Here is a 16647-nt window from a genome sequence, read left to right on the forward strand (position 1 = left end):
AGTTTAGGAAGAGAACAGCTGGTGAGAATGTGACAGTTTAGCTGACTGTAAAAACACCCCTTGTCATTGTCAGCTGTTCAAGTAATGATTAGTACACCGGCATTATATATGTTGTTTTATCGACCTTTGTTATGTGTGTATATATATATATATATATATATATATCTATATACTGTATATATATATATATATATATATATATATATGCCTTCCAGTGAGATAATGTGACTTTCTAAATTCCCAAGCTATATATATATATATATATATATATATATATATATATATATATATATATATATATATATATATATATATATATATATAATCATCAAAGGATGGAGATGGACCAGCACTCCAGTTTTGATAAATAATGGTGCTTTTATTCACATATCATCGTGCATCCAACGTTTCGGCCCGCATTGGGGCCTTTATCATTTAGTGTATTTTAGATTTTTCAAGTTAACCGTTGTTTTTTTTTTTTTTTTTTATTGCAATGCCGCCAATTCATCTGAACATTCCTAAATTACTATTTGGTTCTAGTTACACAATACATATTGCATGTAATTGTTGTATATTTATAAATGTACTTGTAACAATACTGTATTATTAGGACATTTACAAATAAACGCAGCAATCAGAAAAGGTTGTTTTGTAAGATATTTATGCCATCAAATTAATGTTTAAATATATTTATTATAAATAGCTTCAGATACTGAGGAAATCACTCGTATTTCACTTATTTTGAAGAAACTTAAGTAACTTAGAGTCTATTAGTTTAGATTGGTTATATCAAGGCACATCCATCTTATAATTAGTATAGTACAATATTAAATATACATCAAAATCTGAGGAAATGTACTAGGTATTGGATTTTATGTGCAGAAAATAGGCAAACATTCAAAATATTATTTAACACCCATCAGCAATATTTATCATTTAACATTATTTTAAGTAATTTTATATACTTTCAAACAATCTTCTTTACTGCACACTTTAAAAATATAAACACTGGCATATATAAATGATAAACTATGTTTTCTCATTGTTAGATTTCCCACCAAATGCTTTAATATTAAGTACATGTGTTAAAACAACTTCACTCACTGGTATCTTAAAATGTAAATGGAGCACTTGAAGCAGGGTTAAAAATAGCAAGCAAGACATGTTGTAGGGTACATCTCTGGCTGCAAAGCTATGCTATCAATTTCCTCAAATAGAATTTTCAAGCTTGCTAATCCCCATATATGCACAATCCATTACAATTATCTGAAGGAATGGCTGATTAAGGGAGGAATTTTTGGAACACCATTTAGGATGAATATAATAATTGACACATTGTAGAAAATGTTTTTTCGTATCTTAATTTATCTTTGCTTAGTTATTCACAGTTTAAAGCTGGTTCTTATATATGTTTGTTAGCTTTGTATTTTAATACAAGAGAAAAAAAAAACTTCTGAATACAAATTAAAATAAACTTCTGAATACAAATTATATTAAGTTTGTAGGCTTATTTCTGGCAGTTAATGCAAAAAGGAGGCTGCATTTTAACTCAAAATTATGGGAAACTTTTGATGTTCCAGTATATACATTTCTGTATTTATATCTTTGTATGATACTAGGTTTGTGATATGGCAGTCATGCTTGAGACATATTTAGAGTTACATACCTTGTCACTAGGCTCCAGTTTTTGATCATTAAGGAACCATTCCACAGGTATTCCCTCATAGGAGAGCTCACACTCGAAGGTAGCCGATTCCCCAGCTGTTACCGAAACATCCTTCAGGGGCCTAAGCAGGCCGATTAGGCGGGCTTTTCCAGTAGAAGAAGACATTATCCATTAATTTCTTCCTCCAAGAAATACTATGTCCCCTCACCTTCTGATCTTCATTGCGACTTCCCTTAAGGGTGCAGTAGTTTGCACTGAAACTACTTAAGGTCGCCCACTGAGATTAGCCCAGTGGGAGTGAAAAAGGGGCTTGGCCTTCTTCAATTTGCATACGGTGTTTCCTTACATTGACCAGTCAGCAGTAAAATTCTACAGCATCTGTTCACCCACCAATCACACACAGGCCTCATTCTACATATGGTATATGCTTTCTAAAATAGCAGAGCTTCTATTGGACGTGGACAGCTGACAACTTATTATGCTATCTGTTGCTGTCAATCAATTTTTTGGCACTTACCAAAAAAGAAACCACAATGTTCAAGAGGTCACTTAGCTGCCAACACAGCAAGTCTTTTCTTTCATAACAGCCTGTTGCACAACCATTCATTATACATTTTGAATTTAATCAGAAGCAAAAAAACATTGTTTCAAAAAGTTAAATGCCAAATGTGTTAATGATGAATCAGTGAAGAATCTGCAATACATATGCCACTGCACATTAACTTTTAGAAAACAACCACCTTATGCAGTGCAGAGTCTGAATATATTATACCGATATATCTCCATTACTAATAACACAAATTATTAATAAATGTATAATGAAATGCAAAAGGAAGTAACTCAAAATAATTACTCCCCGTGGTCATTAAAGGGTGAGATGGCTGAACCTTCAAGGACATATGTGCGTGCCTATTATAAAATTCAGCTTATCTCAATTGAAATTTTTTAGTAAATTGGCTTGCAGTCTATGCTGACCATTCACTGGTTTGCTTTTTTCAATGTTGTACAGAGGCAGTCAATACCCTTGTGTTACTGGTACAATTCAATGAGTTTGCTTCCTAACTCTTCTGAAGTTGTCTGTTGGATCCCCAACAACAATTTCCAACAACTGCTACATAAAAACTAATGTAAAATTCCACCTCTAAGTGCAGAATAAATTGATGAGGCTGATGAGTTTAGGTTTGTCAAAAAATTTCCACAAAAATTCTTTACCTTTAACTTTTAGGTGAGCACTTGATTTAGCATTTGCTGCTTGGAAGTCAACTCCTCCTGCTTGATCCATGCGTACATTGTAAAGTATAAGGAAATGTTTCTTTCCTTCTTCCTTAATTTCACAGTCCTTAAAAAAATTAAATGTTGTTTTATTAGTGCTTGCTCATTAATGTTATTTTTATTAATTATAATATAATCATAATTATAATTATTATTGGTCAATAGACCCTTGATCTAAAGATAAAGTGAATGTATCCAGATAATGTATTCATTACAAAGAATGCATTTAAAGAACACAAAAATTGAAAAGCACAAAGGGGAAACAGAAATGCACCACCTATTAATATGATAACCAAATTATTTTTATGCACAGAGGAGGAAGGGAATTCTTACTGAAGAAGCATGCACGGCATCTCCTTTAAGTTTCCATGTGGCATGAACATCCTCTTCAGATATCTCAGTTTCAAATCGGGCAGTCTCTGTCTCTACAACCTCAACGCTATACAGAGGTCGGACGACCTTAATATCACGTTCTTAAAAAAGTAAAAAATGTGAAAGTTAAAAAATACAAACACATGTTTTATGGTTGTATGGTGTTTTGATTAACTGTTTTACCTTCAATGTTTAGTTTTGCCATGGTTTTATCTGTTCCGCAATCACAAGTGTATTCGCCTATGTCTTTCTTGGAAGTCTTCTTGATAACTAAGATGCGCTTCTTGCCATCAGTTTGAATGGCGACATTCTTTGATGGAATCATTTCCTGGCCATCTTTGAGCCATTTCACAGGTGCTTTAGCTTTACTGATTTCACACTGCAGAATGACTTCATCTTTCTCTACAGCTGTGTAATCCTGGAGTTTACTTGTAAAGTAGGGGTCTCCCTCTGCAAGTACATGTTTTTTACTTTAGCATATTAAGACAATATTCCAACTCAGCATGACTGCATACAGTGGATGCTAAATATAATGATTTTAAAGATGTTTATGTCACCACTATACTTCGAATTCACAAAAAGCCAAAAAGGGCTAAGGAGCAGAATTATTAAATCGAAATGTATTCCCAGCATTTTGTTTATTAATTCTTTCCTGATTGTCAAGAACATTTACTGACAGCCAGGAACAAGTTTGATGAATTAAAAACATTGTTTTAATCTACATACCAAGCACAGTTAGTTGGGCAGTGCAGGCTTTTCCCATAACTTCCACTTTTATCAGTGAAGTGTCGTCCAGAGTAACATCTTTGAATTTAATAGTGTGGAACTTCCCATCATCGTGCATCGACACAGCTTTGCTAGGATGCAATCTCTGATCATTTTTATACCAGGTAACCTGAATGTTGTCATGTGATAGCTCTGTGGTAAATTCTGCTGTTTCTTGTTCTTTAACAGTCACATCTTTAAGTGGTGCAGCAAACTCAAGACGGATGCCTTTGTGAGAGAAACAAAATTAGTTGTGAAAACAATTTGACATGACAATTTCACATGGACAGTTGAGGTTATAAATGTTTGTTTAGGCAGTCACATACCTTCAATGATTAGTTTAGCGCTTGTTCTCTTGTCTTCTGCTTCAAACATGTACTTGGCTTCATCATCAAAGGCAACTGATTTTATCACAAGTGCATGTCTTGTGCCTTCGGCAACAATCTCATGCTTATCATCTGCCTGCAGTTCCTGTGTTCCTTTCAGCCAACGGAAAGTTTTAGGCAGTCTTGATGCCTCACATTCAAATCTTGCTTCATCCTTTTCATACACCTTGACATCACTGAGTGGAGTGATGAAGATGAGCGGAAGTTCTAAAAAAATATATATGAGGCACTTTAAGTATTTGTTCATTTTGAAGAGAACTATACACAGTTAGACAATATCAGTTTTGACAGCAAGAAGCACCAGCATTTTTTAAACCAGAGAACATTGAGGAAATGAGCTGAAAAGTGGTGACTGATTTGAAACAGCACAACATTGATGTGTCCAACAAATTGTTGAGTTTATAAGCATTAGAATACATCCATACCTTTCACTTTCAGATTTGCTTGGTTTTTGGCATTTGCGGCCTGGAAGGAAATCTCTCCAGTCATATCCAGTTTGCAATTGTAAAGTATAAGGACATGTTTCTTTCCATCTTCTATGATTTCACAGTCCTGTTTTTCATATAAAAGAAATTCATTCAGTCAACAAATAGTTACATGTTAATCTTGGGATTTTTGTCCAGAGCCTAGACTACTTACAGGTGATGGGGATAAGGTTTCTCCTTTTAGTTTCCATTGAGCATGAACGTCAGGTTCTGAGATTTCAACCTCAAAGCGTGCTGTCTCACCTTCAAACACCTCTACTCCATACAAGGGGCGTTCCACTTTAATCACACGAGCTGAAAGTAAGAAACACAATTATGGATTCCATCCTTTGCCCAATTAAATTTACAGTCCTGGCACCTCTCTCATTGCTCTTTGTAAAGGCAGTAACTCACCTTCAATGTTCACAACAGCCTTTGTCTTATCTGTTCCACAATCACATTCATAATCTCCTCTATCCTTATCTTCAACTTTCTTAATTGTTAGAATTTTGCGTTTGCCATCAGTTTTCATAGATACAGTCTTTGAAGCCTTAAGTTCTTGGCCATTTCTGAACCATTTCACTGGTACATCTTTGCTAAGCTCACACTCAAGAGTGACATCATCTTTCTCCACAGCGGTGTAGTCTTGTAATTTTACAGTAAAGTAAGGATCAGCCTCTGTAAATAGATTGATGCAATTTAGATCAACTTGTGGTTGCAAAACAAATATTTTTGGGGTATGCACCGCATTTAGGAAGATTAAGCCACCTCTTTGTGTTTATTTATATTTGGTGAACACACAGCAAACAATATTTAGACACAACAAGAAAAACAGGGTATAATTGTAATAGTGGAAGGAAAGGTTCCTTGTTTTCAAGATGTTACATGTTAATTGATTCATGAAAAACTAACAGGGTATAATGGTAATAGTGGGAAGAAAGATTCCTTGTTTTCAAGATATTATGTGTTAACTGATTCATGAATAACTAACAGAAACAAATGGAAACAAAGAGGGAGTTACTGACATGACATGTTTCAGAGAAAATAGTAGACTAATGGCCAGAGTCTAGCAGTTAGTTGTGATGCAGCCATTATTAACAGGGTAGCATTTAAGCATGAGGATGGAGCTTGGGGATGAGAAAATGAAGTCATTAGAGAGCACTGACAGCAACAATCTAAATGAAAATAGCAGCTTAGTAAATATTGTGTGGAGGGGGGCAAATAAGAGTATTTTTACTACTTGGAATATATGAGATTATGATGTGTATACAATTTTAGTAAATCTAGCTGTCTGAACTGGATATATAGCAAATGCACCTTAGTATATGTGAGGCTAAACAGATTTTATTGTTATTAAAAGGTAACATGTAGTGGCATTATAAGCACAAGAACACATTAAAGAGATAAGCCTAATTTTGCCCAGGCTTTGAAGCATATTTCTTGCATTATTTCACATAATAGGCTCAGTTTCATCTTCCCAATTTTTTAAAAAAGACTGAGGCAGATGGTCACAAGCATCTTGAGAAAGCAAACAGAGTTCTGAAGAAGAGAAGAGTCTTTGAAAGATACATGAGCTTTATGGTAAAAGAGTAGATAGTGGTGAAAGACCCACAGTGTTAGAGAAGAGAATAAAGAAAGAAAGATTCGCCTAAAAATTATAGGAAACAATGGAATGTTGAAAGGTGAGTTTCAAAGATGCAAAAAAGAAAAGAACAAAGGAAATTTGGCTAAACACAGAAAGCCAAGAATGGGATGTTGGAGCGAGTGTAGCACATAAGTAGAAATGTAGATAATCTCAGTAGAATGAAAAATGAAGAAGGTTAAGAAAGCAAAATATGTTCCATACATATCATACCTAAGACTTTTAGATTTGCAGTTGTATTTAAGCCTTTGACTTCTGCTTTAATCTGGGAGATGTCATCTAAAGTTACTTCTCTGATTTCAAGCTTATGTTTCTTGCCATCTTCTGAGATGAGAACTGTTTTACTTGTGTGAAGTTTCTTGTCATTTCTGTACCAGGTAACAGGCATTTTTTCATGGGAAAGTTCAAATTCAAAGTGAGCTGTCTCTCCTTCTTTGACAGTCTGATCTTTGAGTGGTGAAATAAACTTAAGTCTTACACCTGCAATAAAGGCATCTAATTAACATACTGTGCAAGAGCTATTAGTTTGGCCTGGATCATATAGGAAAGCTATGTTAAATGCAGAGATGGGCATATTTTTTTTCTAACATTATGTATAATAGTAAAAATGTTTCCTATAATAGAAACTTGATATTTTTCCAAAGATAGTAAATAACAGAGACTGTAACTCAGCAGATACTAATTATACTAATATTAATAATATTTTGAAGTGTATTTAAAGAATTGAAAAGAATGTTTTCAGTTTTTTTAACTTTGAATCTATATTTTTGTATTTTATAACATTCAGTCTAAACTGAGAGTTTTGGTTCATTTCCATGTATTCTGGTGAAATCCAAGTTTCTATACCCATCTCTACTTATGAACAACTTGCCTTCAACTGTAAGTTTTGCTGTTGATTTTTTGCCTTCAACCTCTGCAGTGTATTCCCCTTCATCATCAAAAGCAGAGTTATTAATGACAAGAATGTGCTTCTTTCCATCAGCTATAATGTCAAATTTGTCCCCGGCCTTGATAATATCTGAAGCTTTGGACCATATGACATTTGCTTCACGTGTAAGAGCACATTCAAATCTAGCTTGGCGCTTTTCTGGAACGGTAACATCTTTTAGTGGCACGGCGAAGTCCAGCTCTATTTCTGAAGATGGAATTTTATATGAAGAAGTTTATATGTGTTAAATGTATGGTTAAAAGCACTGACTATATTTTGGGAAGTAATATGTGATGAACTTACCTTTTACTGTAAGGATGGCTGTTGTTATAGCATTTAGAGCTTGGTAAAGAATTTCTCCAGCTTGGTCTACCTTGACCTTGTGTAGAGTAAGAAAGCGTTTTCCTCCCTCTGCTTTAATTTCACATGTCTAGAAAATAGTATTTTGCAGTTAGTTCTTAAAAATTATACAACCTTCAATCTCCCTCAGTCAGTCATAGTAACATAAGCACCATGGTATTTTTGGTTTTCTAAGGCTACTAGTTTACAGATCATGAAGCCAGTATAGTAAGCAAATTATCTTAAATTAGTACACCTGGTATTTTGAATTATGCAGTTGCCATGGGTTTGGGGAATAATACAATCCAAAGCCTGTTTAGATCCTTGGTTGCTATTTGGAGCTAATATTACTATTACTAAATAATCATTTATATTGATAATTTGGACTTGGGTAAAGAATGCTGTTTAAGCCATAATGAGTGACTTTGTAACAAGAGTTCAACCATACTATGGCTAAAACAATGTTTGCCATGAGGTTAGTAAAAGCTTTGACTCAATCCTCACCTTAATGGCACATAAGACTTTATTCCACTTACTGGGGATGGTCTTAAAATCTCTCCTTTCAACTTCCATTCTCCAGGAATGTCTTCTTCAGAAATTTCACAGTCAAATGATGCACTTTCCTTCTCATAGATCTCAACATCTTTCACAGGTTTCAGCAAATCAACTTCACGCTCTGAAACAAAAAATACCATTTTCATTTTGCACAGGAGTTATCTCATTAGGTTGTCTGTAAAAATCATCTGAAGAACAAGAAAATGTAAAATCATGCTTGTGCGGTACCTCCAAGGGTGAGCTTTGCGGTGACTCTTTTTCCTTCAACTTCAACAGAATATTCTCCAACATCACCTGGATTAGCATTTTTAATGACCAAAAATATATGATTTCCATCTTTCAATATCTCTGTCTTGTCATTTGGCTCTAGAGGAATCTCCTCCTCTCCTTTGAACCATTTAATATTTGGTGTATCCTTAACAATATCTGCAGAAAATGTAGCAGTAGTTTTGGGCTTTACGTGTTGATCTCGAAGTGGCTTAACCAACCAGTCACGTATTACCTCTGAAGAAGAGGAAAAACAGCAACTTTAAAATTTTTTTACTTTTGACTATGTATTGTTAGCCCTTATGTTCGGAGTGTCTGCTAGCATCTATTTCTGCACTTTTGTTCAAGGGGATAATTATTTTAGAATGTTAACAGAAATATGCTGTTACTATTACATACCTATTACTTTAACACTGGAATCACATTTGATATTTGCACTTTCCACCGTGCAAGTATATACTCCAGCATCAGGATCATCAGCAGCCATGATAGTGAGAGTGCGCTGTAGGCCAATAACATTAATAGCGTATTTCCCTGGCTCTTCAGTAAGTTGCTTCCCATTCTTAGTCCAGACAACGTCTCTGTCTTTGTTAAGTTCACAGCTCAAATATAATGGTTGGCTTTTGACCACAGTAACATCTTCATCTAATGTTTTCACAAATTTCACTGGTAATTCTGTTTGGGGAATGAAACAGACACTCCACTTAATTCCACTGACTTTGTAATAATAATAAATAATGTTACTACAGTGTAATTAGCCATTGATGCATTAAGATATAATACAATCATACAGTTATATATAGAATAATTGAATTCCAAGGTACATTTAAAGTAACTGACTTTGTAACAAAAGAGCTTAAAAGTAACCTATGATAGTTTTAAGCTTTTGGCAAGAATGAGGTACTATTAAATTTGCTGAATTGCACTGACTGTGAGAGGTGGTGCAAGATAAAAATAGTGAGGCAGGCAATATTGAATTGGAAGAGGAGAGGAACATATCTCTGTTATTCTACTAGTAAACCTACTAACTATTTCTGTTACTGGAGTTGGAAACATTTGTAAAAGCTCTGAGGCAATGAAAGAATCAGTTATGAGTTAGGAATGGGTAATAGTCCTCTCAACATTAACACGGCCTTGTCTAAAAAGGGGAGGAGCAATGCTTGCATTTTATTTTTAGACATAAAATACCTTCAACAATTAGTTTGGCGGTTGATGTTTTTTCTTTGTTTCCCAACTTAGCTACACATGTGTACTCTCCAGTGTCTGAAAGCTGCACATCAATTATATGTAGTTTTCTGTCTTTGCCATCAGAAATAAACTTGTGCTTGGGGCTTTCTCTCAGGTTGCTGCCATCTTTCATCCATGTGGTTATAGCAGTGGATGGTGAAATAAGGCAATCAAATATTGCAGAAGAACCAACAGACTCAGCTTCTTCCAATACAATGTCCTGTAGCTCTTTCACAAACTTCAAGGGAACAGCCTTCAGTTGATAAGTAAAAGCTGGCTCTTCTGGAGGTTTGTCACCTCCACTGCCTGGACGTAGTCTCCTCTTGTCTCCATCTAATGGTGAAGGTGTCTTTTTGGCTAAAATTCAAATGTACAGATTAAACAATTCTCAAGGAATGTATTTTTATGGCTAAAAGAAAGTCCTGAAGAAAAGTATGCAAAATGCAAATATGATATATTATTTTTCATCTTTACATGCACATTTTACATATAATCTTTAATCTTCCAAAATTCTAGCAAAACTGAATATTAAAATATCAATGAATATCTTGAGGGAAAAATACTGAAATTCAAACTGGTGAAACCTGAAATATGATTTGTAATGGTTTATTTGTAAACTGCTCATTCTGTTTTTGTTTGCTTGGTATTTATAGTATAATGCTAATACTCTGTTTAGTTTAGCAAGGTGACATGATAATAGGTTAATGCATTTAGTAAAGCAGACAATATGCTGTATTTCCTTCATAGTCAAAGGCAAAGATCTCACTAAAACAATGCAATGACAATAATTGGCAATGACAGCATGATGAGAATTTTAAACTGTGCAACATTAAAATAAATTTATAATGAAAATAAAAATTAATATTTCTGCATGCAAAGTGCACTTCTCACCTTTGATTGGGCTTTTACCCTTTGCAGCATCGTCTTTTGGTGCCTTAGTGTCTAAAGTGAAATCAAATATTAGTAGTGCGTTTAGAGTTCATGTTGTTCTTTTAAGTATCCAAAAAAGGATGACTTTTATCTTTACGTAAGGGGTGACAAACATTTAGGGGCTTGTTTACTAAACTCCGAATGCACAAAAAATTTGTGTTTTTTTTTTTTTTTAAAAAATCACAAATTTTTTGGAATTTATTAAACCTCGGGAATGGGAAAAGTCTGAATCTGAAAATACGGCATCTCAGACCTGTCGGGGTTGCATATAAGTCAATGCATAAGTGCCAAAGATGTTTTGATGTGCGCTGGGTTTTTGGCAATACCCTGAAGTTTTCAGGCAAAATTCTGAGTTTTCGGTTGAAAAATTAAAAAAAAACGTGAGATTTTCCCCACAAACAAAATTTTCGGGAACGTGTATTAATAAATAAGCCCAGTGCAGATTTGGTCGGAGTTTTTTCAGAAAATTCGGACTTCGATAACTAACTCCCTTAATATTAAACATACCCCTTATCCGGAAGGTTTTTATTTTGTCTGATGAAAAAAAATAAAGACCTAATTCAAGATTCTCAAAATGAATGTTAAATAATTGGAATAAAAATGATTGCTGCTACCCTTAATGGATTCAAATATGATATAATAGAAGAACAAAAATATTAGAAAGTGAAACATGCAACAAAAATACAATAGTAGCAGTGATTTTAATGTGAAAGGGGGGTTGTCTCTGAAAAGAAGCACAAGCATAAAGACAAACAAAATGAATGAGATTTTAAATAATGTGAAGTGTTGGACATTAAACAATGAAAGACAATGGAAAATGTGTTGAAACTTTATGGAAGACTGATGGATGTTCATGTTTTTCCCTCTGAAGAGAAACACACATACACAGTTATAAATGTAACAAAGATGATCAATTTCTTCACAAACAGATGATGTAAGCATTCCATCCAAGAATCTTTAGAGCAAATGAAGTGTGAACATGATGAATAGCAAATGAGGCTTTTAAAAGCGGGTGAGCTCAGAAACTCCTCACCTCGTCTGCTGTAGGCTTTTGAAGGTGTTTGCACTGTCCCACTCTTTGGCTGGCCTGTTTCATCACCCATTATGTCTTCTTCAGAACCATAGTCAGTTGGTTCAGAGAGACTTTCAAGATCTTGCTCCCAGTTTTCCTCATCCTCTAGCTCTTCCATTTCAAATTCAGTTTCTGCCTTTTGAGAACTTGACACTTGAAGTTTCACTGGTATTCTTACAGGGGATATTTCTTTGTCCAAAGATTTGATTTTTTCAGTTTTTTGCCTTCCGGTGGGGGTGCTACTTCTGCTGATTACCTTTCCTGGTGTATCTTCTATATGTAAAAGTCCTTTACCAAATGAAACCTGTTCATCTGCAATTACTGGTGTCCTAGTTTTTTCTACTTTTTTAAGAGATGGAACAAAAGGCTTTTCTTCTTTTGGAGCTGTTTTTGATGCAATTTTTTCTATATCAACCGGAGTTTTACGAAGACTTATTTTCTGTAATGGAAAGAGACTATCCTTCTTTTGTTCTGAGGTTGCCTCATCAAATGGGATTGGAACTGCACTATAATCTTTCTTTCTGGGTGTTATAGCCTTAATTTTATCTGTTTGTTTCTTTTCTTCCTTTTTAATATCTTTAGCTTTGACTACCTCTGTTAATCCAGACACATCTGTGCATGTTTTTAGTTCATTTTCGTTATATTTAATTGCATCTTCTGGAGAAACAATGACAGGGGTTTTTAAATTAATGTCCTTATCATCTTTCTTAAGTGGCAAAGCAATTTCTCTATCTGTGTCTTTAAGAGGAGTGTTTTTTGCTACTTCCTTTTTCTTTGAAAGTGCTACAGCATGTTTTTCCTTCTCCTCTTCCTTTTCTGCTAACTGGGAGATTTTTTTAACAGGTTTTTTATCCGTAATAACACCATCTGTTATTTGTGTAATGTGTGTTTTTATAGATTTATCTTCTTCTGGGTATACTTTATCCTTGGGAGTAACATGTAGCTTTGTTCTAGGGGTTTCAGCATCCATTACATCTTTAACCTTAACCTGAACTTCTAATATGTCCTCCCTATGGACTGGTTTTTGTTCTTCTTGCACATAATGAATCTCTTTTTCTGGTGCAATTGTGATTGTTGTCTCTGTAGTTCTTTCTGTGGTAGGGGTTTCTTCACTCACCATGATTTTTCTGGTACGTTTTTCCTGTGGCACTTCAGTTACTGGCTTTTTTTCTGATATTTTCCTTTTGGCTTCTGTGGCTGTCTGTTGGGAAATACCCCTTATCTTCTCTTGACTTTCTGTTTTTACCTCTGTCTTCAGCTTAACTTTTGTGCTAGGCTTATCAAGCAATTCTTCAGATTTATACTCTGGAACAATTTTTTTGGTTTTAGTGAAGGGCACATCCACTTCTACAGTCTCCTCTTTCTTCTTTTGCTTATCAGGCAATTCCTCAACAACAATTCTATGCTTTATTATGGTATCAATAGTCTCTTCTGGTCTTATCTGGATTTGTAGTGCTTCTTCATGTTCAGGCACCTTCTCAATATAGTGAATTTCCTCTGACTCCCATTTTTCTACTACATTCTCTTGGAGACTATAATGCAGTTTTTCTCCTTCCAGAGCTATCACCAACCTTTCTTCTTTTATAATATCTGTAATAAGCTCTTCTGCTTTAAAACCTATATCTTCTTTTATGGCAACTAGTTTGTCAGCAGATACTAAAATGGCTGTTTGTACTGCTTCCGTCTTGCTCTCTTCAAAAGATGACATCTTACCTTTCTGTTTTTTTGTTACTGGGACATCAGATTTCTCTGCAGCTACAAAGGTTTTATATTTAATTTACATGTAAGGGTCTCCAATACATAGTAAGAAAGATATTGCCTTAAACACAAATCACACATAACAAAACAGAATACAGTAAAACACATTTTCATAAAGTTAAATTATCTGGACATAAATAATATAACAAAAAGTGACAAAACAAATACACATAACACAGATCAGAATAGATAAAAAGACATGTAGGAGTTGTTAATATTTCATAACTTATCTATACATAAATATGTTAAAAAGTAGTTTTATAGTATTTGGTATTCAGTAAGAAAGATGTACATCTATTTGTATTCTGGGATATTTCAGTATGGTGACAGCAAGTTGCTTGATAATAAACGTACATATTTATCATAATTTCCGTTATGACTTTTGCAGGGCAATAGCATGTTTGTCTGTCACCATTTTCAAGTAGATGCTGGTACCAAATATACTGTAGACTCAAGTTATACAAAAATGGAAACTTGTTATCTAGTTATAACAGTTCTTATATTAATTGTATTCAATTGTCTGCTAAACAGTCCTGTTGGGATTTCTTCTTTTCAACTGCGATTTATTTGATAATCGTAACATTTTTGCTCTTTCATTGTCATAGTTACTTTTTGGGGTGGAGCACCTTCCCTACATATAAAAGCCTATACCAGAGCCTATACCAGAGCCTAATTTAACATATTTATAAAATTATTAAGTGAAAGTATGTGTGCATTTTTGAGCTTTTCCAGAAGCAAACATGAGCAGCCACTTGTTCAATGTTGATAAACTTTGTTAAATTACCATTACTCTATAGCTTGTGCTAAGCATAACAACATCATACCTGCTTTCTTTCCAATAACTGGAGTTGTGACAGGAGCTGTAACTGCAGCTGCTTCCTCCTTTGGTTTTGGCGATGGGACAGCTGTAATGTGGAATATAGTAAAAGAAGATCACACAAGGAAATTGCACACTTGTCAGAGAGAGAGAGAGAGAGAGAGAGAGAGAGAGAGAGAGAGAGAGAGAGAGAGAGAGAGAGAGAGACTATAATTCATATCACCTATACTTTAAGGCTGTGTCTATAAAAGCTGTACCATATTATATAACAATCTTACTGATTATGGCACAGGTTATCTATTATTTTACAAGGTATTCAGACCAAAACTTGCTGCACATCAGCCTACCTTCTACAGGTGATGGTTTTGCTTCAGCTGCTGGCACTGGAGAAGGCTTAGCTGCAACAGGGGCTATTGGAATTTTAAACATAATAAATAATATGATAAGTTAAAGCATATCAAAAATCACATCTGCACAGTTGTATTTTAGAAGACAATGCAACAAAACACCTGGAAATAAAGATAATTAGTATTTAAATATTGTAAAGATATGTTTTACTCAAGAACATAAATGAGACATACATTTTAAGAAAGAAGTTTAAGAGCATTTTGCAAATAACATTTCAAGTATTTAGATTAAGATGATTTTAATGCATTCAAAATGGGATATATCAAAGCAGTTAGGACACCGAAAGCAGAAAGGGGTGTATCTTGAATAAGCTGCTAAAGAGTCATATTAAATGCACATACAACACAGACAAGAAAAATCTCTTATCTTTGTCTCAAATAAGACCCAGCTTCTGTTTCAGTAAGCATTGCAGAAATGTGTATACCTTTAGCGGGTTCTGCTACTGGTTTGGGTTCTTCTTTTTTCAACACAGATGGTGTAATCTCTGGCTCTTTCTTTTTGGGAACTTCTGGCACTTAAAAATAGTATCCAGATTTTAGTTTAGGGTATGAGAATTTATGAGAAACAGAAAGCCAATTTCTGGAAGAAGCAAATATGTCTGAAACTATCTTTTCTTTGCTATGCATACTGTTCTGATAAGTTAAAAGTAACATAGAATATGCTGGACGTTTAAAGAAACAGGAACATAAAATGAAACAATAACAAAAAGAAGAAATTAACACCAAACATGCTTTTATACAGACAGGTGTAGCTACTTGCTGCCAGCATAAAATACTGTATGTAAATTACCTGCTGGCTTTTTAACCTTTTCAACTTCTTTTTCTGTAGGAGGTTCTTCAGCTTCCTTCTTGGGTTTTACAACTTAAAGAAAAAGATTTTTCTTTTACCCTTCAGATGTTTTGAACTACTTAATATAGAACTCAAATGTGAGACGCCATTACATATTTAAGTAAGAGTTTACACAAAGTGGGACAAATTACACATTATATGACAGACAAATTAAGAATAATATCAGATCAAATATGTACACCATTCATAGATTTGGTTTTGTCTTCCATTTTCCCTTACATAATAAGGAAGTATGAGTGTTTAGCTTCCTTCGGGTTATTTTGCTTTAAGAAAAAAAGGTTAATAAAAATGGTTACATTTAAACTGCTGGGAAAATACTAGAAAATGTCAGGAATCCCAATTAGAACTTTAATTTATTTTGGATAGAGATCTATTTTCATAGTATAGATAAAATTCCAAATTGAACTCACTATTTAATGGAAACTTTAGGAAGATAAAACCTAGTTGTTATCAGACAGGCATGCATTGCATTTTTAGGAGTTCAGGATTTTTTATGGTATAATTAATTAAAAAATATATATATGACATGAATTATAGAAATTATAGAAATTGCAGAAAGCATTTTTAAAGCTGGGTTTGAGTTAAAGTTAGCTATTAGTGTACTATTAAATGCTAGTATGTGGTAGTCTTTTTCAAGCATTTCTAAATGTAAATGCTGCATTATTATCCCTGTTTTAATAAAAATAATAATAATAATTACTTTATCACAAATGCCTTGGGTGTTATGTATTCAATTCTTAATTATAGTATATTTTAGATGATTTAGTCAATTTCCTTTATTAGTATGTTTTGAAAAACCATGTGGACTCCCTACCTTTTTTTAGGGTAATTTCTTCCTTTTGTGGTGGAGTAACCTCAGGTATTTTTCTACGGGGGACCTTTTTTTCAGCTTCTGGTTCTTTAAAGAGATATTCCATTTATTTTTTTTCT

The 16647-nt window shown here is 34.0% G+C and overlaps 1 protein-coding gene across 3 annotated transcripts in view; it reads right to left on the reverse strand.

Moving 5' to 3' along the window:
* The window catches only part of LOC108701391 (titin), a 234891-nt gene that overhangs the window by 88388 nt on the left and 129856 nt on the right, over window positions 1–16647 (reverse strand). For all 3 annotated transcript variants that reach the window (XM_041576219.1, XM_041576221.1, XM_041576220.1), the window contains 23 exons: window positions 16532–16615; window positions 15658–15729; window positions 15293–15382; window positions 14808–14870; window positions 14468–14548; window positions 11847–13640; window positions 10775–10825; window positions 9845–10240; window positions 9056–9331; window positions 8618–8893; window positions 8371–8510; window positions 7799–7925; window positions 7439–7702; window positions 6781–7047; window positions 5340–5603; window positions 5101–5240; window positions 4887–5013; window positions 4402–4668; window positions 4037–4303; window positions 3494–3760; window positions 3272–3411; window positions 2879–3005; window positions 1667–1809 (listed from right to left, as the gene is read on the reverse strand). In XM_041576219.1, coding sequence (XP_041432153.1) covers window positions 1667–1809; window positions 2879–3005; window positions 3272–3411; window positions 3494–3760; window positions 4037–4303; window positions 4402–4668; window positions 4887–5013; window positions 5101–5240; window positions 5340–5603; window positions 6781–7047; window positions 7439–7702; window positions 7799–7925; window positions 8371–8510; window positions 8618–8893; window positions 9056–9331; window positions 9845–10240; window positions 10775–10825; window positions 11847–13640; window positions 14468–14548; window positions 14808–14870; window positions 15293–15382; window positions 15658–15729; window positions 16532–16615 — 5723 coding nt within the window. The remainder of the gene's footprint in view (window positions 1–1666; window positions 1810–2878; window positions 3006–3271; window positions 3412–3493; window positions 3761–4036; window positions 4304–4401; window positions 4669–4886; window positions 5014–5100; window positions 5241–5339; window positions 5604–6780; window positions 7048–7438; window positions 7703–7798; window positions 7926–8370; window positions 8511–8617; window positions 8894–9055; window positions 9332–9844; window positions 10241–10774; window positions 10826–11846; window positions 13641–14467; window positions 14549–14807; window positions 14871–15292; window positions 15383–15657; window positions 15730–16531; window positions 16616–16647) is intronic.

Source organism: Xenopus laevis, chromosome 9_10L (genome assembly GCF_017654675.1).
Source record: "Xenopus laevis strain J_2021 chromosome 9_10L, Xenopus_laevis_v10.1, whole genome shotgun sequence".
Classification (NCBI taxonomy): Eukaryota; Metazoa; Chordata; class Amphibia; order Anura; family Pipidae; genus Xenopus; species Xenopus laevis.